Consider the following 27,094-nt stretch of genomic DNA (forward strand, 5'->3'; position numbering starts at 1 on the left):
CAAAAACTAACAACAAACAAGATTCGTTTTTTATTAATTAATCGTTTATAATAACATTGTGTTTTTTGTTGATTTTTTTTTCTTTTGTAGCAGTTTTTTCTGATATTTCAATTGGGCTAACAAGAAATAGATTGTTATGCTCCGATTCATAGAAAAAACAAAGCGCAAGATTATTGAATGACAAACGTAGCTGACGATTTGACATGCTTAATCAATGCGATAATTTGTTATATTAAAAGTTTTATGAGTATATATAATCGATTTCTTTTTTTTATGCGCTACGTTCTGTTTATACAATTTTAGAGTATCGATGTAAGAGAAGGAATGACAATAATTAGCGCCTAGCTAATAACACCATCGAAATATGTTCTTTAGGTCTTCTATTCCATACTATTCAATGTTTTTAATTCTTTTCCTTTCAAACTATTTTCTTTCCCCTTTGATTTTTATTTATTATATCATCTCATATATGCATCGATATATACACATCCACTCGTACATATGCGCATTCTTTCTCTTTTCTTTCTTTATTCTATCTTTCCATAAAGTGTTTTCATGGAATAAAGTTCTACAATTCCAAACGGAGTTTTAATCTTTCATAGAAGATTAATACTCGTCACTAATAGCTGTTGAAATATTGTATATTATTTAACTAACCGTTATCTAAATCGATATAACGCTTGTACATCTATTTTTTCTCAGGATGTGGAAAACACTTTTCTGAAAGAGAGATTTCAGTATGAGACCTAATATTGATTATTTTACTTATTAATTTTTTTCATCGAATTAAAAGGATCTTCCACGCTCTTCAGACGGTCTTTTCAGCGGAAAAAGATCAACGTTTGAATGAACATCATTTCTCGTTCATTTATTTCGGACATACACATACGCATCATCTTCGGCACGGCTTATATTTGCAATTCATATTGTATTAGCTGTATCAAAAGACTGTTTCATACGAATTCATTCAACGACTAAATTTATAATAATGATAATATACAAGTGAGATACTACACAAAAATGAGCGTAGATAACAAACGAAACGACTCCGAGGTATCTAAGAGAATCCAATTTTCTCTCATTATTATATTTTTTTCACACTTTTTTATAATGTTTTATTCTTGATTTCATTTCTTAGAATGTTATTTACGTTTAATTTGCGCTTCTTTTTTTCATCCGTTTTATATCTTTACTTCTGATAAATGTTTAAATAAAGATTCATCTAAATATTATCTGTTAGTTCTTAATCATGTTCGACCGTTGCATTGCGTTAATTTATTGTTCCTGTTGTTGTTAAAATTATTATCTTCTAAGATTTAGTCCGATCACAAATAGAGAAGAGACAGAATTTAGCTCTCGATACATGGAATACTTGAAATGGATTTTTTCTCGCGTTACATTTTTTGCATTTTTTATTATAAGACTACTTGCATTTTTTTTATCTTTTTTTCTTTTTTTTTGGGGGGAGGGGCTTATGATATCTAACACTTAACAATAATAGATGAAGATTTTTCGTAACTGTTCCAATATTTTCTTTCGTACATATTCAATGCTGCTACGTTTTACAATGATTCTGGAGTTTTTCTCACATACATTTTCATTTGAATCGTTTTAAACTCGTTTCGCTACGTGATTTATTAATATGAAACTGAATAATGAAAAACGAGGGGGAAAAAGCAAGAATGTTAAAGAGATGGCAGATGAACGATATAGATTTGCTAAGAAATATTTAATTAACACATTCACTACCACTTGAATGAAATTTTTATCTAAAGATTTTTCTTCGAAGAATATGCTGTTTTTCTTTTCTTTTCTTATGGATTTGATCGGTTCATCAATATTCCGCGAATGTTGTAAGTTGATTACTAGGTTTGTTCGTATCTTCCGATGAATCGACTGAATACTCAAATATTTTCATCAATCAATTCCGACATTGGTAGCGAACGTGTTAAGCATTTAAAGATCTTAAATGTCACGTCAGTCTTTTTCTTTTTTTTTTTTTTTCTTTTCTTCGTTTAATCGTCTGAATCAACATTTCACATTAGATATGTTCACAGCAAAGATTTATAGGAATTCAATGAACAACAATCGCGAGTTTACTCCGCTCAAAAGGATACTATAAGGATAAAGATCAAAGGAAACTAATATATTTTTGGCTCAATCCATTGGAAAATCTTTCTAAATCAGCAGATTACAATAATCCATCGACATTGAATCGTTGAATGCTTAAGAATATTAACAAACTCCGTAATAACGGCTTAATTATACAATATACATTATGTACTGACTTATTTTTAAATCATGTTGTAGAATTTTTGAAAGATCCTTATAACTCTGATGTTACATTTATTTCCAATGGATCAAACGATGTCGATGATAAACACATTTCAAAGAACAGCATCGAAAGCGTATCTATTCATTTCAATAAATTTTTGATTCAGACAAAATTTTAAGTTTTTGATGCTCGCGCGAATACTGGTCGAACGAGATTGATTATGTTGAGTTTGCAATTTCGTGCGTTAAATCGAACACAACAATCGAGCAAGCTTTACACGTATTTCGCGACTTTTATTTTCAATGACAATATGACATCGAAATATGCTTAATCATAAATATCTACAATTTTCAAATGTGAATTATTATATATTAATAAAAACATTTTTATCTATTTAGGTTTAGGTTAGGTTTTCCACTGTCGCGAAGAAAGTGAAAAGAAATATTAAATGGAACTAAGAAAAATGAATCTACGTTTGAATAGCCAAATTGGTCTCTTGAAAAAATATAGTTTGGTCCATAGTCATAGTATACACAGTTTTTTGTAACTCTTGCTCGTTAAACGTTATGCGATTCATCGTGATCGACATTGCAAAAACAAGATTCAAAAATCATATTGTTGTATCAATTTGATGGTGCTACTACGTGTGGCCCAATCTCGCATTCCAGCAAATCTGATTTAATAATTATTGCAACAAAAGCGAAATGATAATGAAAATACATAAACAGAACAGAAGAATGACAACGAGATTCGAGAAAATACAAATTAGCTTTTTTTTTTGCATTAAATTAAAAGAAATTGATTATAAATTGAATTATAAAATTGAAATCAAGTAATGTAACAATCTTTCACTAATGTATATAAATAGATTATAAAGGATTAAATTTAAAAGAAAATTTAATCGAACTACAAGAATTTTTCAAAACGAATTTTTGGACCGCGCGTTTAACATTGTTAATTAATTTTAATAGATCGCATATCATTCGCTATATTACAATATTTGTCGACACTCGATTAACATAAACGGACGAGAGGCAACTATCGGTTTTAAACAGATATATTCACGATATTTTATAACAATTATGATCAATTTCGAATTTATGATTTCCAAAGTATGATGGAAAATGACATTTGAAATTTGTCACGCTTTCTTTGTTTTGCTAAGGATTCTTTATATTGTGTCTTATTGTGTACTTATTTATTTATTTATTTTTATATATCTATATATGTATATATATATATATAATATATATTATATATATACATATATAAATATGTATATATATGTATATATATATATATATTAATATATATACATATAATAATATATATATATATATATTATGGCAAAAAAAAGAAAAAGAACAATTAAAGGTAAGGATACTTTGTACAAAATACGATACAAGTAGCGATGTAACAACACTTTGCAATAGTTAAATATAATATGTATATATATGTGTATATATATTTGTATGCATACATACCTTTACCTATATATATTAATATATATATATATATATATACGTATACGTATGCATGCATATATGTATATGCATATGTATATATTTATATCTTATTTGCGTATCATGCCATGTTTTAAATAGATGTCGTACGACGACAAAATCATTGTCATTCATTTGATCGACCAACATGATATTGAACAGATTGAAAGAAAATTCTAATGATCAGAATTGGCAACGCGTGCGATGCAATTGTTGTCACACAACGTCTGTAAGAAAAATATATAAATTTGCTGAATTATTGATTTTTGAAATGCAAAGATGAGCCGTATATAGATATTGTCATTCATTGACAACAGTGAGTTGTATCATTTTGTTGTTGTAATAACATCTAATTAAGACGTGGCGTTATACGTATGCTAATGATTTCTCATATCCCTTTTTCCTTTCTCTAATATTTTCTTTTGTCGATCAAATTCATATTCCGTTTCCTCCGAGCGATATTATTTAATTTATTTATTTATTTATTTGTTTTATTTATATATATATTTATATATTTATATATTTTATGACGTAGTTCAATTTGATCCACGAGTCGCCCTATTGTAAATGCTTTTGTCGATTTCTTGACATCATTTCACCTTTGTCTTATACAACGATTTATTTATTTTAAAGTCCTGCTCAAGTATAACAAGGAGCTACTTTCCTGTTTATTCTTTACGAATGATCCACTTGCATTACGTTACTCTATTTGGTTATTGTTATAATCACATTTTTACTCGTTTCTTTTCTTTGTCTAATATCAACATAAAATTTGATCACTTCAAAAAGAGAAAATTATATATTTATCGAGCCAAGAAAAACGAAGAAAGAGAAAAATAAATAATAGATAATAAATAATAAAGAATAAGATATTGCAAATAATCATATGTATGTCACGTTTTGATATTTAATTTTCTAAAATGTTTTGTTGTGAAGATCAATCGTCTAATAATAAAAAAAAAAGCTTCTTTTAAAGCGAGATTTTAATAGCTTCTAAAATCTAATGTAATCTAAACTATAAAATTAAGTAATTCTATTTCCTTTTTGTTTCAGTTCTCACTACTTTTTTACATATACATATAGATAAAATATTAACGATCTAATCTATATTTATAATAAGAATAATTAGTTCATTAAACTAATTAACGAGTAAATTTTTTATATAACGAACTGATGATTAATATATTAAAAATTCGATTATTTCTGTCCCTGTATTTTATTCGATTTTACTTTTTATTTAATGTTTATCATGATATAAAATTTCATTATTTCATTTAAATTACGTGACATCAAAACAATTCTATAATCTATAAAGAAAAAGAAGAAAATAGATAGAAGTAAAAAACGAGAAGATAAAAAATTAAAAGAAAAAAATTTTAAAAAATTCAACGAGGATTATTCATTATTTTTAGGATTCTCTGCTTATATTCTCTGAAGAATACGAATAATTAATCATACAACTTTCTCGAACAATTTTCGCGAAAGATATCAAAATGCAAGCGAACATTCTTCTTTTTTTATTTTACTAATACCTATATAGGAAGTTGCACCAACGAGAAAGATTAATAAATATCGGTCTCTTCGTGGGTGAATAGATCTTTTCAATCGAACGATCCAATGATTGCAGGGGGATAATAACAATCGTTATTAGCAGCAGCAACAGCAGCAGCAGCAATGGCAGCACACATTTGTATTTGTTCAGGGATATTCGCGAAGACTTGATCGGACGAGACGCATTCGTACGTTCCTGCCTGTTCGCGTCTCGCTTGCTCTCCGCGAACATTTCTCCGTAATACTGATTTATTGAACAAATCTCTTGATTCTTCGAGCTTTCAGCGTGAATTCACGACAATATGGTAGGGCTGAAATGGAGAAGAAGCGGAGCTGGCGACACGGGCAAGGTAATCACTCACTTGCCTAATCCGAATTTCATGAAAATCAGTTCTTTCCCTTTCGACAGGATATCGCCGCCAGCGCTCGCACCGGCCATCTCCGTGAACTTCTGCATCAGATTCGGCCCTGTACTTTGCTGCTGTTGCTGCTGTTGTTGTTGGCCTTGCGTGGTATTCGGTTGCACCTTTGCCTGAGGCGTTGGTAACACTGTCGGTATTCCTCTCATCGGTTTACTCGTGCTCTGACTGCTTTGCATCGAAGAAGGCTGATTCTGTTGGGAATACGGTTGATTCGGTTGTTGTTGTTGCTGTTGTTGTTGCTGTTGAGGCTGTTGTTGTTGGAATTGTTGGCCTTGGGGACCGAATCCTGCACTTTGCTGTTGATATCCTTGGTTCTGTTGTTGATAACTTTGGTTTTGCTGATTTTGCTGTTGTTGTTGATACGGTTGATTTTGTTGCGGATAGTCTTGTTGTTGTCCAAGGCCCTGCATACCTCCTGGTAAATTACTACCACGATTGATCACGCCTCCCCTCCCCTTCCCCTAAAAATTAAAGTGACACAAATTAATGGAATAAACTTTAAAAATTTAAATCTGGTACGTATACGTTCTCAAACATTCTGGACCAGCAAGTGTGTTAAAATGTAGTATTGTTTCAAGTAGTACCCGATATCCTGAAAGGTTTAAACAAATTTTTATTCTAAAGATACAGATTTCTTTTTAAAGATAACATTGTTCGTTAACGTACTATTTAACTGAACATTGAAATTCATTGTTTCATACACTTATGTTTAATAATGATATCTCGCTTCTTCCTACTACATTGCTATTATGATTATTATGATAAATAATGCATTTGTACTATGTAATATGTTGATATATTGTTACCTAAATGAAGAGAAATATATGAGAATTCTATATATATATGATTAATTAAAATTTTGGTAACGATTCACTTAATAATCTAATTGATTATTTACTTTTGATTGTATGATGTTGACCTGTAAAATGTTGAAATTTTACTGAATATGAGATTGAAATGAATATGTATTAAAGAGAATTGTGCGGAACGGAAGCGAAAATGAATGACTGAAGCAGAGAAAAAAAGAGAGCTAAATGGAAAGACGAAAAATTTTTAATTAGTGAAAAAGCATAATTCACTGCAATTTACGTTTAATTCGTGCAATTACGTATTCGCTAATACACATGCTTAACTGTCTATTGATTAAAAGCATTTAATGATAAGCTTCGATATACTATGATTTTTTTAACGCAAACATTATTATTTAAATGTTATAATGTAAATTCATTTATTTTTATTGATATTAAATCAAAAATGTTAAAAAATTTCGTATTTTTTTTTAATATAATTTACCAAATGCGAATCCCCGTATCAAAGAAATGAAAATCATTTCCTTGATTTTTCAAAAAAAAATTTTACAATTCTTTTTTCTTATACAATTGTAAAATTTTTTCTTATTAAAATTACTGTTAGAAGCTGTGTTAACATTTTTTGAAAGGCATCATACATATCTATTAATCTATTGAAAAAAAGATTCATCAATAGCTTTGTATATGTAAATTTTAAGTGATCTTCTAACAATATATCATAAATATCAAACATTTGTGTTAAAAAATATTGAATATCATTGGCATCATTAATTAATCAATCCTCTAGAATTGTTAAGTAATTGTCATTAAGAACATACCTGAATCATCGAACATTTTTTTAATCCTTAAATTGTTAAAGCCATTGGACTCTTTGGGTTTTTCTTTTCATTTATAAAAGAAAAGTAATAGAAAAACTAAAGAATAAGTGGGAACAAAAGCGTAACAGTGAATTGAAAGAAAGGAGCAAAAGAAGGTCGGATAGTTTGAAAGATTTGCGACAAGAAGATAAAAAGCATGGCGAAAAGCGAAAGTGAAAACTTCTGGATAGAGCAGTGAACTCACCTGTTGTTGAAGGTGGGGTGGTACGGGACCTTGTTGATGGGCACCCATAGGTGTGGGCCCATGTTGATTGGACGTGGTTACAGTCGTGTAGCTGTGGTGATTCGCTTGTTGGTACGCTAGATGCGGTGGATTGTTTTGTTGATGTTGGAGTTGATGTTGTTGGTTGTTCATTAGTGATGGTTGTTGTTGTTGTTGTTGTTGTCTAGAGTCTAAGTGACAGACAGGGACAGACACAGGCACAATGCAGGCATCTAGCAACAGAGAAGAGAACAAGACCGTGTTGTCATTCATGGCACATTTATACCTTCTAAATGGACATTTAGACACGCTGCCGATCATGCCAAGTAATATTTCTTTATTTTAAAATTTTGAAACTGCTTTTTTATTTCTTTCACATTCTCTTTTCTCTATTACGTATGAAATATCATTGATAAAATGATTTTTTATGAAATCAAATATCATATAAAATATCGTTTTCGCTTTTTTTTTATTATATTTTCATTTTTTTTTAAATAATATTTTTCTTTCAATATAAAAAAAATAAAAAATAAAAAAATTTTGAATTACTTGGCAAAACCTGGACTTGCGTATATTAAATTTTTCTCGCGACTTTATCTTTCAAGACACATTGAAATCTGATAAAATATATCGTATTAATAATCCAAAACGAGTTATCGAAAAAAAGATTGTTTAAATGTCTAAATGGCCAGCATGACAACACGACACGAACGACAATCATGTGACACGACGACCATCGACCAGTTCAGGCACACAGAAACATATTATGTCATTATATATAGAATACACGCAATAGTTATATACATATATATATACATATATATATATATCATATATACTTCATATACACATGCATATATATTATATATGTATATATTATATATGTATATAGCGTAAATATAATACGTATATATATATATATATGTCGTAGAGGAAAAAGATAGGCATGTAAAAAAGTGACGGAGCTATAAAGTGCTCGGAAACAAAAGATACGAATATAATACATACGTAAATATTTCATACATACATATATGTATATGTATGCATTTGTATTTAATAGAAAACACTGAAAGCAGCTTAGTGTTTTATCGTATATATACATATATATACTATATATAAATTTGTGTATATATGTATATATATATATATATACATATATATATATGTATACATATATGTATAAGTAGATAGATATTTAGATAGATAGATAGATAGATAGATAGATAGATAGATAGAGATAGATGGATAGATAAATAGAGATAGATAGATAGATAGTTTGATTGATTGATTAATTAATTGATTAGATAGATAGATAGATAGATAGTTTGATTGATTGATTGATTGATTGATTGATTGATAGATAGATAGATAGAGATAGATAGAGATAGATAGATAGATAGATAGATAGATAGATAGATAGATAGATAGATAGATAGATAGATAGATAGATAAATAAATAGATAGATAGATAGATAGATAGATAGATAGATAGATAGATAGATAGATAGATAGATAGATAGATAGATAGATAGAAAATTATTTTGCATATGGCAATACACGTGTTCCTAAAAAGATTTGCAGATACAAAATATGTAGCTTTCACACATTGCGCGAACACATTGATCTCGTTATCGGACTTTATATTGCAATAAATTAGTACGAATTCCTATAATCTTGTGTTGTATTATCGAAATGCTATTTTAAAATAATTCCCTGAAGAATAAATGCACCTGATGACTTACTAGAATGCCTTATAGAAATAGTTGATACGTTGGTTTATTCTGTATTGCAATTTCTCAATAAATTTGAGATAGATATGTCCCTAAAAATAGTAATAAGTTCTGACCAATGACGATTGGGCTTTGCAAGATCGGTCAATTATAAACTTGTGTGACCCTTCTGCCTGTCGTCTGGCACATCTAATTCGTGTCTTGTGTTGCTTGCTGTTTGTATGTTTTTCTCTTTCTTTTTTTTTTTCTATTCACACTGACGTCCAATTATTTTCCAGATTTTTTTTCGTTCTTCTTTTCTTCCATTTTAAAAGCAATATAATATTCGTCATCGTTCAGATATTCAAGCAGATTAATTCACATTGGTTGTATATATGGCGCCAGTGTGAATTTATTGCAACTCCTCGAGCCAGTGCTTTTTATCTTCGTAGGAATCTTTCTCAGTTTCGATCCTGCTTATCACTGCGTTCTAGTTTCTGCTGCTCGCTTATTCTGTCATTTCAAATTTAGCTTCTTTTCTCTCTTCAGAAAGTTGAAAAATATTGAAAAATATATAAAAATTTCAGTTATTTCGTGTTACGTTACTTGGCTTGAGGAGCTATCTATATCATAATTCGCGGCATCATAGTGAATAATATAGCGATAAAAAAGATAATCAATTAAAAACTTTTACCTTTGCCTCGTCGATGACCAGTAGGAGGTGGTTCTCGAGGTGGAGGAGGTGGTCCTCTGACTCCTGGCCCTTGACTTTGTCCTGGTGGTCTTCTATTTCCTGGAGGAAGTTGTCCTTGTGGCGGTTGATCAGGAGCTTCAGTAAGGAAATTGCTTGGAACTAAACCACGCACCCCATTTAATTCACCCATATAGAATCCATCATCATCTAGGTCACCATAGACATAGATTTCATTCCCAGTTTGGAATGCCAATTCCACTTGCTACAGAATTAAAATATATTAAAATGTGTAAATAAAACTGAACTTTCTAATTATTATTAATAAAACTATAAAAAATATCTATTTATTAAAAATAAAACTTACGGAATCAACATTAGGAGATAATTCATGAGGATCATAGTCATAGAGTGCTATCATTTTCTTGACAGGCATACTAGCATAAATATCTCCCCATCTTCCTCTCCTTCCTAGCTGCCCTTGACCAGGCTGATTTTGATCTTTAATTTCTTCAACCATGTTATAAGGAACATATCCTCGTCTACCATGACATTCTCCCCAATAAAATCCATCCGCATCTTTTTCGCCGTACACCTATCAAATTAATTTACATATTATATTTATAAGTTAATATTTCATAATTTTTAAAAGTTGAAATAACTTTTCATAAAAACCTTAATAGTATCACCCTCGGAAAAGGGCAATTCTTCTTCACAAGCGTCCGGATTAGGCGACATTCTTTTCGGATCATAATCAAATAAGGCAATAAACCAACGTGTTCTTTTGTTCATTTGTTGAGCGCTGCTTGACGAATGGCCCGCACCACCTTGAGCTTGCATTCCTCGTCCTCCACGGTAGCTAGAAGCCCTACCTCTTTGACTTCCTATGCCGCAAAATAAATGGAATATAAATAAGTTGTGATAAACAAACATTTGAAATATTTCTATACGAACCTGGTTGATCATAATAAGGATCTTGAGGCCTACCAGCAGGACCACCCATTCGTCCTGGTCGATGCGTCCCAGGAAGCCCTTGTTGCCCTATTTGAGGTCCATATCGATGTTGATTATGATGAAGCGGCATACCTCTACCTCTACGTGACGGATCATCTTCCTCGCTGTAATTTGCTTCGCTTGCCGAATCTTTGGTGATTTCTGGAACTCCTAAATAATAATGTGTGCAAAATTTAAAAATTTTCAATAATCCAAATATAAGAAATCAAATTTTATAATAAGAATCCTTACCCATCTGGGACATGCTCTGTCCAGGATAAATTTCTTTATCAGATAAGTTTTCATCAGTCTCAATAATAACTTGGCCATGAGCGTCAACTCTAGTGCCTCCGTGCCTTCTTATATGAGAAGGTACAGGAGTTGATGGATATCTTTGACCTACACCTCCTAAACGATGTCTACTCGGATCATCTGGTTGTCCGGTAGCGGTAGATTGCGGTTGTCCTTGATCTTGCATGTGCGTAGACCCATGTTGCAAATGAGTCGCGGTTCCACGAAGAACGCTACAAGGAATAGCGGTAGCACAACTATCGCCCGATTGACTTTCCCTGCTTTTTGTCCTGACCGTGATGTGCTTCGGATTCAAACCCATAAGTTTGTGTATATCCACCAAAGCATGGTCACCGGTGGGGCTGTCTACGTCGGTGACCTTTTTTCCATCGGCATACACCGCGTAACCGGTGACGGCCGAACCGTTTAGGGCAACAGGCTGCCAGGTCACTAGCAAAGTGCCGTCCTGCGGTCCAGCCTCCACCTATCGCAAATATAATGTATAATTATTTATCGAATGTAACATCGATTGCAATATAGGAAAAAATATCGAAACAATTGTTAACCTGGATATCGACCGGAGGATCAGGTAATCCTTTGGGTAATGTTTTGAAATGGACATGACAGGCTAAATTGTTTGCCGCTTGAGTATTTTGGTCCTCGAAATGCGTCGCCCTCAGATTCTTTGCTTTCACGGTTACCCTATAGATCGTCGAGGGCGCTAAACCGGTAATCGTGTGTCTATAAACACCAGGCTTCACCGTCCTAACCTCCACGTTATTCACACAAACCACGTGTTGATGATTGCTATTGCTCGGCATCCAAGATATGACTGCACTAGTAGCGGTTACATTCGACGCCTTGACAGCGGTTGGGCCCAAAGCGACATCTTTACCAATTACCATGGTACAAGCAGCATCGCGAGATGTTCTTCTTGAATGTGTCACTGAACGTACGCTTATTCTGTGTGGCTATATTATTAATTAAATGAAGTCAAATAATCTGACAAACTTTTACGTTCAATTATGTACATCGTTATATAAATCTCGCATTTTCTTCTTTAATCAAATTGATACGACTACAAACTGACGTAAAACATTCTTCGTTTTATTATAAAAAATTATATTACTTTGTCTATCTATATAGTTAATATCACAAACAAATATATCAGTTTAAAAAAATGACAATTTATTTTTCTTTTTTTTACGAACCCTAGTAGAATCAACTCCTTCGACCAACGCTCTGGTTCTCTCCGTTGCTTTGACAGTAACTTTCAACACTCCATCCACGTAGACGTGATACGACTCCAATTGATGAGTATTTTCTGGCGCCGTCCAACCGATTAAAACGCTCTTGTTCAACTGCCGCTCGAGAGTGAGGTGCTGTGGCGCCGGAACTAGGTCCGAAAACAGGTAGACTTCTTCAGGAAAAAAAGACAAGACAAGCCTAGCTGTAGCTAAAAATCTTTCACTATCTAATTCTCTAAGTCCATCCAGCCTAAGTCCATCCAATACTCAACATAGTGCAAGATTCCGTTTACGTCTTTCATCAAGAAATTAGAATATTTACCTTAACTCTCAAACAGAGAGAGGAGACCATTCTTTTTAATTTCTACAAAGATAACAATAACATGCATATGTTCTACTTTCAAACGGCATTGTCGAACAGCAAATATTAATTAATAATAAAAATTATAATTAATAACGTAATAAAAATTATGTATTCTACAAGATAATTAATTAAATTTTTCTTATCTCGAGGAGCATAGAAACATAGAAAATATTGCGTACATATGTGTATATAATATACAATACATATACCTTGTTGAATCACGTAAGAAGGGGATATTGAGAAGAAGCATTCTATGTACTTGGAAGAGCTGCACGAAGATATGTTGAAACAAAAAAACTTAATACTACAATGTCATCATAAAATAGAAAATATTGATATCAACATATTAATTTTCACAATTCGCAAAATCGCTAATTATTAGAGGGTAAATAAAAAAAAAGTTTCGTTGTACAAATACTTATCAAGCATGGAATTTTTTACAAATTCGTTTAAACATTTAAATTAAACTTAAAATTAACTTTAAATTATATTTAACATTTCGAGTTCGTGATGCAAATATTAAATAAATGTTCTACCATTCTAAAAATACGATGCGACTACATATATTCATTAAAATGAATAAATCACATATCGTAATTTTCACGCTGTTTACAATTATAATAAACATACTACATCTACTACTTCATCACGATCTACATGCTTGAAAATGAAAAAAAAAATCAAACATATAAAACGAAAACGTACTAACCTGGTGGCTCTTGTTCGTCCTCCTCCGCAATATTATCGAGTTCCGCGTATGCAGATAATTCGGCTTGTCGATTTCGATTACCTTCCTCTAGAGCCGCTAATTCTAAATCAATATCCTGTAAATAACACTGAAAGAAAAAAAAAAAAAGAAAAAAAAAAGAAATCACAATTAGCCATGTCTCTATACAAGAGGCGTAATAAAATTTAATCTAACCTAACAATCTTACATTGCTCACTTGGGGAATATTAGTCGAAGCTGAATCATCGACATCCCTGAGGCCAAGAACAGCTTGGTGGAATTCTAATAAATCGTCACCGATCAACTTTTGAACAAAATTAGCTGGAACAAGGCCGCGTCTACCGTCAAGAGTTTCCGCATCTAGGAAACCGTCTTCGTCCGGTTGCCCCCATACAAGTAAATAATCGCCACCTTGAACAGGCAACTCTGCTTCAGGATTCTCGTTCGGGGAATGCTGAAACGGCTCGTAAGTGAAACGAGCAATGTAGACGTAGCACCGTCCTTTGCCGGGTATATCCAGCATATCCACCTGCCCCTCAGCCACGATATTGTCATTTGTCAGTCGATCTAAGGGATTGGAAAGTATACTACTAGGTATCTTTGGCATCTGCCTTGAGCCAAGGAAATGATGGCCCGTCGTAGAGGGCGCTGTCGGCGAACTGGCGCGTAAACTTTGTTGGATCTGTTGAATGATGGCCTGCTGCTGAAGTTGATTGGCTTGAGATTGCGCTGAAAGTTGTTGCATCGCTTGAAGAGGATCGCTTATCGCTTGTAACAAGCCTGTCGATGTGGTTCCTAAAGTGGGATATAAAGAAAGGAAAGATTTTTTTATACAGATTTTTAGAAGAAAAAATAAAATAAAATAACGAAGAGACGTACAAAGAAAAAGGGAACGAAAAAAAAAAAAAAAAGAATTTGTTACCTGAAGACACGCCCGATGTGCCAAAAGCATTGGTCCCGACGGTAGAGTAGGTCGATCCGCTGGTAACAAAACTGCTCTGTACACTCGAGAAGGGAAGAGCGGATTGTGGTACGTTGGTAAGCGCGCCCAAAGTCGAATGAAAGGTGCTCGTCGAATAAGGTGGTAACGAGGACAACGTTGTTTGCGGAATACTCGTCTGTGGAACGGAAAAGTTGTGATGCGATAGTTGGGTACCGAAGCTACCACCCGCCCCCGTACTATAGGTTCCATTCGGATGCGATGTAATGGATAAACTTGGATACGTCGTTGCCTGTATATACAGATCGGTATTGATTTCACGATAATAACATACAAAAATATAAAAGTAATGAAAGATTTGATTTGACAAAAGAGAATTTCTGAATAACCTCATCCATACCTGTTGACTTCCATTCAATTGAAAACTTTGGCCGGTTTGCGTGGCCGGCTGCGAGTAATGAGGTATTATGCTTTGGCTAGATGATGTCAGGTACGTAGTAGAGGCCGGATGTTGCGGCTGTTGCTGTTGTTGCTGTTGGAGCGGCTGCTGATAGGTTTGCGTATGCGGATAACTCTCCTGATACTGATTGCTCGTGTAATGGGTGTGCGTTTGTTGTTGCTTCTGTTGTTGTGTTTGCAGAACACTTTGGGAATGCGTGCTCTGTAACTCGGTGTGGCTCAGTTGAGGTTGTTGGTACTGTTGAAGCTTTTGTTGGAAAACTGGTTGCGATTGGCTGGTAGAGAGCGATGGCGCTGGAGGTATTGGTTCGCTGTAGTAAGGTGGCCCATTTGGAGTCAATGGCGGACAACCAGGCATCATTGGCGTTAATGGCATAGGTGAACCTGCGTACTGTTTCGAAGATTCTGGATCATTTTCATTTCCATAAAATGAAGAGAAGGGATAAATAGATAGATAAATAGATAGATAGATAGATAGATAGTAGAGAAAGAGAGAGAATAACAAAAATTATTTACATACATGACTCATCTGCGTTGGCATTCCTAGGCTCAGAGCATGTGGATGAGGAGGGTGTTGATGTTGACCGAGATTAGGAAGATTTTCGGAGCTGGATCGCAAAATATGACCCTGTGTGACGGAGGGTTGTTGTGTGGTAATCGTTCCTCTGGTGTGATCCAAATCGTGTATCATTCTGTTTGCACTGTTTCGTGGATTAAAACGAGCAAAATAATTGAAGATAAATTGATTCAAGAGTCGAACAGGTTGAGGGAACGTACCTGTTATCTTGTTCTATCTTTGCTATTATTCTATCGATTTCAGAGCCAGCCGGAGGCCAAGTGGTTGGAACCGAATGGCTGACCATAGGCCCTCTGCTTCGCGCACGTCTAAGACTCGTTAATTCCAATGATAATTCTTCGTGTCTGACCATCTGTAACTCTGTCTTCTTTTCGAGCTCCCTTATTTTCGACTGCAACGCTTCAACCGATTCCGGTCCTTGATATCGTCCTGCTATCTTTTCCCGTAATTGATTCTGTGCTTCTGCATGTTGACGCTCCAAGTCCGCCTTTCGAGCTTCTGTTTCACGCATTTGCTGAAAAGATCCATCATATTTTTAAAAATACCTTCTCTCCTTTCTTTCTTTTTTTTTTTTTTTATTCTTCAAAAATTTAATCTCCCTTTGGAAAGAAAAATAATTGTTAAACTCACAGTTGAAAATCATTAATCAAGCAGGAAATAACGCGTACACGATAAAAATAATATTGCTTAAGCGAGATTATTAACCGTGGATAGTTCGTCAGCACGCGTGTGACGAAGGAAAAAGTTGACGCGAGTATCAATTATCGATATTGGTTTGTGTGTCATTTCTCTCTTTTCATATGAATCAAAATGTGAAAAAAATATGATCGTCAAGTTACGTTTAATATTTGTGGCTGAGGATAGGAAACCACGTTTAATTTAACCGGAAGGGACGGGAGTGATGATCCATGACGAGAATCACCCTCGCTCGATATTAATAATGAAAGAAGCCTTTGTATTCTGAATGCCTCGAAGGAAGGTAGCAACCGAACTTAAACTCGGCGCAAATTTGTTTGTTCCCCGAAAACCGCCTAATAGTTAAAAAACTGATCGAACCGCGAAAGGAGAGGAGAGCTAAAATGTTCTTATAGGTTATCTTTTTTTTTTTTTTTTTTATTTTAATTAAAACGAATTTTTCCGCTCCGCTCCGTTCAAAATTCGCTTACAACATCAATATTTAACGGCTGACGAACACATCGTTGATAAACCGCTTCTCGTCGATCCTCGAAAACTTATCTTAATCTCGTCACACATATTTTCATATATGATCATTACGTGCCCATTACATATTTCCATACGTAATTATTTATCATGTTGTCGCAGAAGAAATGAGAACTTTTGTTCTCGAGTGAAAAAAAAAAAAAGTTTTAAATTTTATAACAAAATTACACAAACAAAAGAAAGAAACTTCGACTGGAAAAAAGAAAAGAAAAAAAATTAACACGTCGGTTTGCCTAAGAGAGCGACTTGGAAGAAAAGAGGAATATAAATAATTTGAAAAAATTTGGAAAAAATTTTGGCTAGACTCACCTCGAGAATAGATTCAAGAACTGCGTCCTGCATGATGGTGGTTTTCGTGGAGGTGGTAATCCCGACAGCAGATCCGGTATCCTGCAGCTGCGGAGCCTGAGGTGCCGTGGAAGCGCCACCTCCAACACCACAGCACTGCAACATCCCTGAAGTCTGAAACCCTCGCCCGTCTTTATCACGGCCAGTCCCTATCGATCTACCGTGTATCTAGGAGCTATCTTAATTAATTGGCGGCTTTTGCGGGGCCTGCCAGGCTGCACACGACGATCCCACGATTAGGCGTATTCAATTCTCTGGATGCGAAAAGGAATTCTTTTTTCATTGCGCCCCCACGATACCCTCAGCCCCCTTAGGTATGTGAATCGACTGAAAACAGCCGGTTACTCTTCTTGCACGTATAACCGTGAAAAAAGATACTTTTCGCATTCAACCCTCTGTATACAGCAACAACAACGGCTACAGTATAGCACTACAATCCTATAGAATATTTCTCTTTTCTATTGTTGTCAACAATTGATTAATCGATGATATATATTTATTGGTTGATATATAGAGGATTAAACGGAAACAAGAATCAGCATGCCAACATTCGCCGCGCTCTATAAAAAAATCACGGCAACGTTGCAACGATTCCGCCGATAATGGCACACGTGCGCGTTCTACGTTATAATTATCGTGATTGCACGTTCTATTGGTTTAAAAACGTTCGACGCACATAAACCGGAGCCGGACGAATTCAATAACGAATTACCGATAACCCTGCCTCTAAATGGGAGAAATTCAATCAACGAGATTACTGGCAACAGGTTCTTTCGGAATGTTTTGATCAAAATATATATGATACGATCGAATATCGGCCTTTGTTATTACGTTCACGAGCGTAATAAGTTCAAGAGCGTTACAACAACAAGTTATGCGTTAAATCTTAGTTTGACGTATGTATGCATTTGTATGAATGAATGTAAAAAAAATTCTCTGAAGAAAAAGTCTCCTTTTTTTAAATATTATATAATATGGATGAGTTATTCTTAATTTTTACAGATAAAAAAAATTAACTCTCAATCTTGTCTCGTTCGTTTGTTTAAATAATTAGATTAGATCAAATAGGTTTTTTTCTTGCATCAATTTGATGAAAAATATGTTGAAGTAAAGGTTAGATTTTATTGATAAAGTAACAAAGTTAAATTATAATTAGAAAGTGTTAGAAATATGAAAATAAAATATTCATAGAAAAAATTCAAAATTAAGAGGAAATTTAAAATCATTTATCGATAGAATTTAACGAAATATATAATATACGATAATATTTTCAGTTATTTTAATCTGTTTTTGCATCATCTTGCAATATATTCAATTTTAACCAAATTTTTTTTGAATTTATTTTTTGAATCAATTCCAATAAAAATATCCATATGCTTTATTCGAGATTGCGAGATAATAAATACATGTTACAAAAAAAAAGAAGCGTTTCTATTCTTCGAATAACCTATAAATAATCTGCAAATATGTATCATCTTGCAAAACAATTCATCTTGTTTTCGATAGCGAAAGTTAAGAAATTTATTTAATTTCAACATGATGACAACAGCTCAATTTTACCGGTTCTACGTTCGAATAATCCAATCATAGTCAGAAGGGACATCTTAATCCAGAAAAAGTCGAACGCAAATATTAAAACTGTAGGATATGGCAACCGATATCTAATTATAATATGCATAACTATTATTCGATAAAGTCTCCTTCCTTTTATTTTATGTCTTTTAATCCATATGCATATAATATTATTTAATGTAATTAATTATCTTTAGAAATTAAAAGAATTTACTATGTTACACCAATTTAATGAAACGATATATAACGACAAGCATAAATATTGATTTGAAAAATATTTATTAATTTTCACGTATGAAGAAATCAGCGTTTTTAGGAATGAATATATACTTTATCCGGCAAGAAATATGTTTCAAGTTGCTCATGATACGCAAGTCCAATAGAAACGATAAAGCTAAAGCGCAGAAGTTAGCAGCAAAAAGGCAATAAAACTTAATTCATTGAATGAAAGAAGAATAATGTTCAAAAATGGAACGCGATGAAAATAAGAGTTACTGAGTTAATTTGAAAATCGATTAGAGAAAATAGAAACAGGATAGAGAAGAATAGATAATCACGTATAAGAATATATCGAAAGAGCGGACCAATGACTTGGCCTTTCAAAGGAAAGACACTTGTTTTAAACTGCTTGAGACATGATAAAAATTTCAAAAGGGAAACAAATGAAAGTGACCTCTCGACATTCAGTCGCTGGAAAAGGAAGAGTTGGGGGCGGTAGTTAAACAGAAGGAAGGAGAGATTCAGAATGAGTTTCTGTCTATGAGTACGGGTCGAGTGGCACGGCACTGCTTATTGATCTCACTACCAATGGTACGTAGTATACATATACACCCGGTGCGCACGGGACATCACTGCACGGCAATACGTAATATATCCACTATCACTATGAACTGCCTATTGCCATCACCACGAGTAACAGCTATATACGTCGACACAACTAACAGAATATGTTTTTTTACGATATGTCATTATACCAATGACAACCGGTCACCACCGTTGTCTCTGTTTCCTCACTGACACTTCGTTCTTACGTTATTTTCCTCACTAGGCCACGTTTTTAATATTCCTCCATTTCCTTACTTATTTTATATTATAATACGAAACACGTATATATTTATTTTTCTGTACGTTGCAACGGTACCGTGTGAATATTCTATTTTTTTTTTTTCGGTAATTCGTATGAAATTCAAATGTGAAATCCTTTTTTTTTTTAATCACACGAATCTCATGAAATCTCATGAAAATTTCTTTTTTTTCTTCACTCTTATATATACATATATATATATATATATATATATTTGCACTTAAGCACTTATATATTCGTCGTAACGAATTTCTCTGATTTTTCTTTAAGCAAAAACACATACGCGCAAGTACTCTTCCATTCTCTCTCTCTCTCTCTCGCTCTTTCTCTATTTCTATCTCCCTTTCTTTCTCTCTCTTTCTCTCTCTCGTTCTCATTCTCCCTCATTTTCTTACTTTTCAATCAAAACTAACAAACTTCTATTTCTTTTCTTTTTCTCTCTTCCATTCAATCTTATATAAACTCTCGTACTGGCTGTTCATGATGCTTGCTTTCGTTTCTTTCACGAGATGCACGACACTTACGATAACCGAGTCGAAGGGATTGTGGCAGGCCAGGGCTGCTGCTGCTGATGAGCGAACTTCACGGGACTCGCGAGCTTTTTCACTCGGCTATCATCCCGTACAAGCTCCAAGATCTGCTCGGCCGTGGAAGGCAGGCGGCAGGGCTGCTGGAAAACGGGGGAGGAGGTATATTCGCTCGCCCACCGGAGAAAGGGGCAACGAGTGGGGGTAGACACGGGTCTGGCGGGAGTATAGTTACTTAGAGGGGATAGAGGACCGGGAAAAAGAGAGAAAGAGAGAGAGAGGAGGTAGGGGTGCTGTCACTGGAAAAGCAGCCAGGGGTAGGAACTCCCGTCACCACCAGATATGGGTCACTTTACGATCGATACCGATATAGAACCCCTTCAAAGCTAGGGATCACGAACGATCGCCTACGTCATTTTTACTTTGATATAGCACCTTAACCTATAGTTCTTTTTTCGTCTTTTTCAAATTTAAAAAAAAAAAAATAAATAAAGATACTTTTGTGATGATATCAACTTAATGCAATATTGATGATTTTCTGAATACAATTTCGAAAAATATAGTTTTAATCGGGGAAAATTAAACATGGCGTATTACAACAGCTAGCTCGAAAATTAATACATACACCTTGAAAATCTAGTGACTTTACAGAAGGGTTTATCTCATAGCTACATGGGGATGTAGCTTTTATAAAAGACCAATCAATACACGTAAGACAATCCACCGATCTTTCTCTCCCTTTTATTCTTTCAACTATCTTTCTTACTCTTTCTTTTTCTCTTCTTATACACTCTCCTTGTTACTCCTTCCCCTTTTGACTTTCCTCTCCTCTATTTATCCATCCTCTCTTTCCACTTACCTATATATGTAGTATGCTTATATTTGCTATGTTCTGTCTCTGTGTTGAATCTATTTTCTCTCTTTATTCGTCATTCCGTGTATTTGTCTTTCATTTTATTTTATTTTTCAATGGCATAAACATCATCTAGCGTGGGCATAAATATCATTCAGAATGGATGGGAAAAAAAGATAAAAAAAAATCAAGTTTTGTAAAATTTTAAATTTATTAATTATTAAGATTTTTTTCATTTTTTCTTTTCTTTTCTATTTTTAGAATTCAATATAAAATTCTTAATATTAGGAAAAAATTCTTTTCGAAAGCCATTGTATTTATATAACATACAAAGTAATCATATTAGTCTTATTAAATTCACACGATATATTTTATAAAACATTATTTCATATTACTATACATTTGTAACTTATTAGTATTGTATAATAAATTGCAATGTACGAAATATGAAGTTATCGATATGCATATTTAAATATCAATAATGACATCAAGAACTGACTTACGTAGTTGGTATCCAATAGAAAAAAATATGAGAGCAAGAACCTCGTGATAGGCACGGCCCTGACAGAAGCGCAGGCGTCCTTGCGATTGAGTGACGTCATGAGTCTAAGGCACGGGGCGTTATACGCTTATCAATGAACGTACGACGCCTACGGCGGATACCTGTTTTCTAGTAACTAACACCCTCTCTTACCCGCTCTATCTTTGCACCCCATACAGTTTATCCTTCGCTCAACTATAATTTTATAATTGATTAAATGCCAATTTTAAAAAATTTTTTTAAATATTCATTATTCATGCTTTTAAATCATTGTACCTCAATTTTGTACCTATTCTTCTCATTTGCAACATAAATACACAAACATGTCTTACTCATTGAGTAATTTGATCTCAAATCGATTGCGTACTATGATTTTGTTTGAATTGAAGAGGTCAAATATATGTATATTGTTTGAGCTTTTTATACATCATGGTATATATTTACAGTCATATTTTACAAAAATAGAAATATTTTTTCTTTGATAACAAATTTGCATTGAAATATTTCCGTTTTTATCTTTTTCCTCTTTTTATATTGATTTTGAATATTAAAATTGAATGTAATTAAAAATAATTTTTATATTGTACTATTAATTTTTTTCAATAAATTTTTAATAATTACGCATTCCTTTACAAATGTATAATAATTATACTAATTTTATTTTTTATTTATTTTTTCTTCATACGTTTTATATTTTTCACTCGTTCATTACTTGCTTTTTCATAATTTTAATGATTTAAAACTATGATATCCATTTCATTATTTTAAATTTCAGAAATCAATCAATGATATAAAATAATATAATATAATATAAAATAATTGTAATGCTTAAAATTTTATTAAAAGCATTTAATTATTTTTGATATATTTATATTAAACAATTGTAGAATTTTATCACTATAAACAAACTGATTCAACTTATGTTATTTTCACTGATAGTATAAAATATTCTTTAATATTAAAATATTAAAATCAATATTAAAATAAATATATTTTAAAAAATATTATAAAATGATTTATATTAGAAATAAAAAAAATTAAATATTTTTAATTTTTATTAATTAATATATATCTATAAGAGGAAGCAAATATTATATATTTTTTCTAAAATATAAAAGAGAAGCTTTAAAGTGTTTTCTAAATATAGATTATAATAAGTAATATTTGCAATTAAACATCTAAATAAGCAAATAATACTTAGGAAAGTAAGTATATACTGTCCTGTAACGTACGATTTCGTGTCCTTTTCTGATTCGTCAGCGCCAAAGCGCCGCATTTGCTTCACCTGTATTTAATCAAGCACATCAAGTACTGTAACATTTGAGGTTATTTTCAAGTAGTAACTAGAAGAAGTTCAATATAACTATTCGGCTATTTTTACATTTTTCTTCTTTTAGTTACATTTACATATGACCGGTTGCCAACTTTATGAAAACGTGCGATAATCAAGAAGTTGGTTAATACATAGCACACATCGCTAAAAGAATTGTTTTTACTAAGTTATCGTTTTTTGAATGATAAGAAGCATCTAAAAAGTTATTGATAGTTTCTTGCCAGTTATAACATGCTCTCATCAATTGTAATATTTCTTGTTATTGGAATTGCGGCTGCTGAAGACTGCAAAGGATGTGTTTCTCTGGATTCTTATTCCTTTGATAAGGTATCTTATAATAACATCAAAAATGATAAAAAAATATATAATTTTAATTCTTGGATTAATAGGCTTAAAAAGTAATTATTTGAAAATAAACAAAAATCAGTTATTTTTTTAAGTTTCTTTGTTCTTTTTATCTTGTTGATTAGATAATTTGTTGTCATGGTTACAAGACGCTTAGTTACGTCATAGATATATATATCTAAATATATATGTAAAATATAAAAATTTACATAATAAAAATTATATGTATGAAAATAATATATTTATACATATTATGTTTTTTTTAATACAAAACGAATAATAAATATTATTATTTTGATTGATAAAAAACATTCGCTTGTTATAAATGTATTATTGATTTAAATATTTATTACGCAAATTATTATATAGATATCTAATAATATTGTAATATTCATAATATAGGTGATACCGAAATTCAAAGCTGCAATTGTTAAATTTGATGTAGCATTTCCATATGGAGAAAAACATGAACAATATGCGCAAATAGCCGCCGCAACAAAAGATTCTCATGATTTGTTGGTAGCTGAAGTGAGAGTGAAAGATTATGGCAATAAAGACAATTCTGATCTTGCTACTCGATATAAAATAAAGTCCGAAGCTTTTCCCGCTATTCTTCTATTTCTTCAAGGAAAAACAGATCCTATTCTATTCGTTGCAGAAAAAGAAACTGATTTTACCGCAGATAATATAAAACGATTTGTTAAAACAAAGTCTGGAATATATCTTGGTTTACCCGGTTGCGTGGAACAACTTGACAGACTTGCTGAAGAATTTAGGACTAGCGGAGAATCGGAAAGAAAGGTAATATTATATTATATACATAATATATATTTACGTATGTATCTATATATATGTAAATATATATATATATATATATATATATATATAATGTATAGATATAAATAATAATTTATAAGTTTATAATTATTTTTTTTTATATTTTTAATATAAAAAATAGGAAATATTAAATAAAGCTAAAGTCTTTGAAGAAACGTTACCCGAAACACAACGCGCTGCGGCAAAAGTTTACGTTAAAACTATGGAAAAAATATTAGAAAAAGGAGATGTTTTTGTTCAAACAGAACAAACAAGAATAGAAGGCATATTAAAAGGGAAATTATCAAATGAAAAGAAACGCACAATGGAAGAAAAACGTAATATCCTTCATTCTTTCTTATACAGAGATGAATTATGAAGAAATTATCATATTATAGCATTATTAAATTTTGTTATACATACTTTTGTAAAAATAGTATCATATTGAAATTGAATAATTAATCATTTTCAAATCCAATACTTTACAATTAATTTTTTATATCATAAAATAACAAGAAAAAGTTGAAGATGTCAATTCTTACTTCAAATCATTCCAATATCTCTACAATTTGTAATGCAAAACTGCAATTTATAATAGCTGTAAAAAAATTGGAAAAATATTTAAAAGAAATAAAATATTTAAAAAACCTATTTCAAATTTTAAAAACAGATATCTTCCTGTAAACATTCAAATTTTAATATTATTTTAATTTCCATGAAATGCGCATGGATATATAAAAATATATATTATAGATGTTTAAAAAAATTTAATAAAATTATAACCAAGTAAATTTTCAAACATATAGAATTAAACAGTTGTTCTACTTTTTAATTTCTTATTTCTGTCAGATTTAATGTGTTAACTTCTTCATCATAGTATAAATGCTAAAATATTCTTCATTAAGAAATCACAGACAACATATAACGATTGTATAAATATTGAAAATTTGTTTAACTCATCTATTAACGTTGTTGTTAAAATATTTCCCTACATTAAATTCACTGATCAAATATTAAACATATGCATAGATGTATGTTTATGTTGGAATGTGCACTTATAGATAACATCTCTAATTCAGAGATATAAATTTTATTTTTACTTTTTCTCATCCTCAACTTGCAATTGCTCAAGTCCTTTAGATACTTTGTCCATACTTTCTTCATCTTTTATTTGTTTCTCAGAAGCTTCCACTTTTTCATTATCTTTAATTTTTAAATCTCCTTCAGCCAATTTATCTTGTTCTTCATTATCAGTACTTTCACTATAACTTACATCACTAGAAGGTTCACTATCACTCTCAACATGTTTTTCTTCTGTATTATTTTTTCCAGCATATATCTCACATTCAGATCCCACTATCTTCTTTGCTTTTTCAAATGCTTCTTTCCAAACAGTTGCATCTATAATAAAAAATATCATTAATAATTAGTATTTAAAATTATGTTTTCTATTTATATTTATTTATTAATAATATATTTACTTTCTGCATTTGCAAATCTTATAGCAAGTAGCTCTGGCTTAAGTTGTTCATCTGCATAATCAGCAAGTACACTCCATACCCATGCTCTATCACTACCACAATTAGGTTTCAATTCCATCCAAGGAGTTACAAAATGATTAGCACAAATTTTAAGTGTTTTATCTCTACGCATTACAACTCTTACTGTATTTTTTGTTTTATGTCTTAATAATTTTACTTCTCCAGTACCACGTTCTTTCCATTCTGCTGGATTATTAGAAGAATCATAACGATATAATTTTGCTCTCCTATAAACAATATAAATATATGATAAAACTTACAATATACATATGTTATTAATAAAAGGATAAGGATTTACATTTTTATCATTTCAACTTCATCTTCCTCATTGTTGGAAACTTCTATTAATGGTAAAGAAATTATTGGTTCAAAATGTACATCTGCTTCATTGTTATCTTCATCATTATCTTGAGCTTCACAATTAGCACTCTTTACATCAACATGATCTCCATTTATCTATAAATTAATAAAAAATAATTTATAGATTGAAAAACATAAAAAAATATATAATCGAAGATTCTATTATTTTTAATTGATAAAAATGAAATATTTTTCAAGCGAAATGAAGATATATGAACGGTATACTGTTTTGTTTAAATAGACGCGACAATATAACCTATAGCGTCATTTGAAAAGTTTTTAATTAAATAATTATAGTAAATTTACTTATTAATACACTAATAACAATGATATGGGATTATAAAAAACAAAATATTATATTTACCACGTTTTCTGGCATTTTTTATCAGTTTTGAAAAAGAAATTATACAATCACTTGATAAATACCGCCAATTCAACCTGTTTAATAGTAAACCGTGATATTGTATAATAGACCTCCATGATAATTCATAGGTATATGTTTAAGTATTTACAACCATTGTTTCCTATTATATAAAAAGTACATGCCGAAATATTTTTAGAATATTTTTAATTTAAATAAAATTATTTATAAATGTATCGTTTACGAATTTATTAAAATAAATATTTCAAAAAATGAGATAACTTTAAATGATATGGGGAATTTAACAATAAATTTTACCAGAAAATTTCCCTATATTTAGTTTCATTTATATTTGTGTTTACTTGAAACCACATATGAAACAATTATTTTAATATATTTAGTTGTTTCTAATTGTTATATAAATAAGTTATTTAATAACTGAAATAAATTTTTTATTTCAATTATAATTGAAAATTATAATTTCATTAATTAATATTAGAAAATATCAGAATTATGAATTTTTTCTTTTTTATAAAAGTTCACAAATTCAGTATA

The 27,094-nt window shown here is 31.6% G+C and overlaps 3 protein-coding genes across 20 annotated transcripts; 1 reads left to right on the top strand and 2 right to left on the bottom strand.

The window, feature by feature from the left end:
• Window positions 1–7: 7 nt before the first annotated feature.
• Window positions 8–21,093, bottom strand: LOC108002912 (peripheral-type benzodiazepine receptor-associated protein 1). Of its 15 annotated transcripts, none has more exons than XM_062071634.1 (17): window positions 21,015–21,093; window positions 17,168–20,529; window positions 15,838–16,151; window positions 15,581–15,761; window positions 15,002–15,451; window positions 14,584–14,893; window positions 13,870–14,456; window positions 13,644–13,770; window positions 12,535–12,743; window positions 11,890–12,294; window positions 11,285–11,807; window positions 10,994–11,203; window positions 10,715–10,923; window positions 10,407–10,634; window positions 10,043–10,304; window positions 7,622–7,872; window positions 8–6,211 (listed from the first exon to the last, which is right to left on the bottom strand). In XM_062071634.1, exons 2-17 carry the CDS (start codon window positions 17,309–17,311, stop codon window positions 5,687–5,689), a joined length of 4,935 nt encoding a protein of 1,644 aa, XP_061927618.1. In that variant the 5' UTR covers window positions 17,312–20,529; window positions 21,015–21,093; the 3' UTR covers window positions 8–5,686. The 15 variants fall into 15 exon arrangements, with proteins under 15 accessions (XP_061927618.1, XP_061927628.1, XP_061927626.1 ...); XM_062071644.1 differs by lacking the exon at window positions 21,015–21,093 and having other exon boundaries at window positions 12,535–12,719; window positions 13,879–14,456; window positions 17,168–17,302; window positions 20,387–20,660; XM_062071642.1 differs by lacking the exon at window positions 21,015–21,093 and having other exon boundaries at window positions 13,879–14,456; window positions 17,168–17,302; window positions 20,387–20,660.
• Window positions 20,960–24,928, top strand: LOC108002530 (endoplasmic reticulum resident protein 29). 3 transcript variants are annotated; one of them, XM_062071648.1, is made up of 4 exons: window positions 20,960–21,099; window positions 23,181–23,443; window positions 23,864–24,262; window positions 24,420–24,928. In XM_062071648.1, the coding sequence occupies exons 2-4, from the start codon at window positions 23,348–23,350 to the stop codon at window positions 24,654–24,656; spliced, it is 732 nt and encodes a 243-aa protein (XP_061927632.1). In that variant the 5' UTR covers window positions 20,960–21,099; window positions 23,181–23,347; the 3' UTR covers window positions 24,657–24,928. The 3 variants fall into 3 exon arrangements, with proteins under 3 accessions (XP_061927632.1, XP_061927633.1, XP_061927631.1); XM_062071649.1 differs by lacking the exon at window positions 20,960–21,099 and adding an exon at window positions 22,970–23,108; XM_062071647.1 differs by lacking the exon at window positions 20,960–21,099 and adding an exon at window positions 23,017–23,091.
• Window positions 24,604–26,860, bottom strand: LOC108002931 (ran-specific GTPase-activating protein). Of its 2 annotated transcripts, none has more exons than XM_017064933.3 (4): window positions 26,543–26,860; window positions 26,117–26,274; window positions 25,759–26,045; window positions 24,604–25,678 (listed from the first exon to the last, which is right to left on the bottom strand). In XM_017064933.3, exons 1-4 carry the CDS (start codon window positions 26,555–26,557, stop codon window positions 25,374–25,376), a joined length of 765 nt encoding a protein of 254 aa, XP_016920422.1. In that variant the 5' UTR covers window positions 26,558–26,860; the 3' UTR covers window positions 24,604–25,373. The 2 variants fall into 2 exon arrangements, with proteins under 2 accessions (XP_016920422.1, XP_016920423.1); XM_017064934.3 differs by having other exon boundaries at window positions 26,546–26,762.
• Between the last annotated feature and the right edge of the window lie 234 nt (window positions 26,861–27,094).

This window comes from Apis cerana, linkage group LG2, assembly GCF_029169275.1.
Source record: "Apis cerana isolate GH-2021 linkage group LG2, AcerK_1.0, whole genome shotgun sequence".
Classification (NCBI taxonomy): domain Eukaryota; kingdom Metazoa; phylum Arthropoda; class Insecta; order Hymenoptera; family Apidae; genus Apis; species Apis cerana.

Coding starts and splice junctions, on each gene's coding strand:
- LOC108002912 (XM_062071634.1), bottom strand. CDS start 17,311: ATGTTGCAGTGCTGTGGTGTTGGAGGTGGCGCTTCCACGGCACCTCAG. Junction 15,762..15,837: donor AAGATAGAACAAGATAACAG/GTACGTTCCCTC, acceptor TCCACGAAACAG/TGCAAACAGAATGATACACG. Junction 7,873..10,042: donor TGGTCATCGACGAGGCAAAG/GTAAAAGTTTTT, acceptor CTCTGTTGCTAG/ATGCCTGCATTGTGCCTGTG.
- LOC108002530 (XM_062071648.1), top strand. CDS start 23,348: ATGCTCTCATCAATTGTAATATTTCTTGTTATTGGAATTGCGGCTGCT. Junction 23,444..23,863: donor ATTCTTATTCCTTTGATAAG/GTATCTTATAAT, acceptor TTCATAATATAG/GTGATACCGAAATTCAAAGC. Junction 24,263..24,419: donor GCGGAGAATCGGAAAGAAAG/GTAATATTATAT, acceptor TATAAAAAATAG/GAAATATTAAATAAAGCTAA.
- LOC108002931 (XM_017064933.3), bottom strand. Junction 26,046..26,116: donor GAAGTTGAAATGATAAAAAT/GTAAATCCTTAT, acceptor TATTGTTTATAG/GAGAGCAAAATTATATCGTT. Junction 25,679..25,758: donor AAGATTTGCAAATGCAGAAA/GTAAATATATTA, acceptor TTTTTATTATAG/ATGCAACTGTTTGGAAAGAA.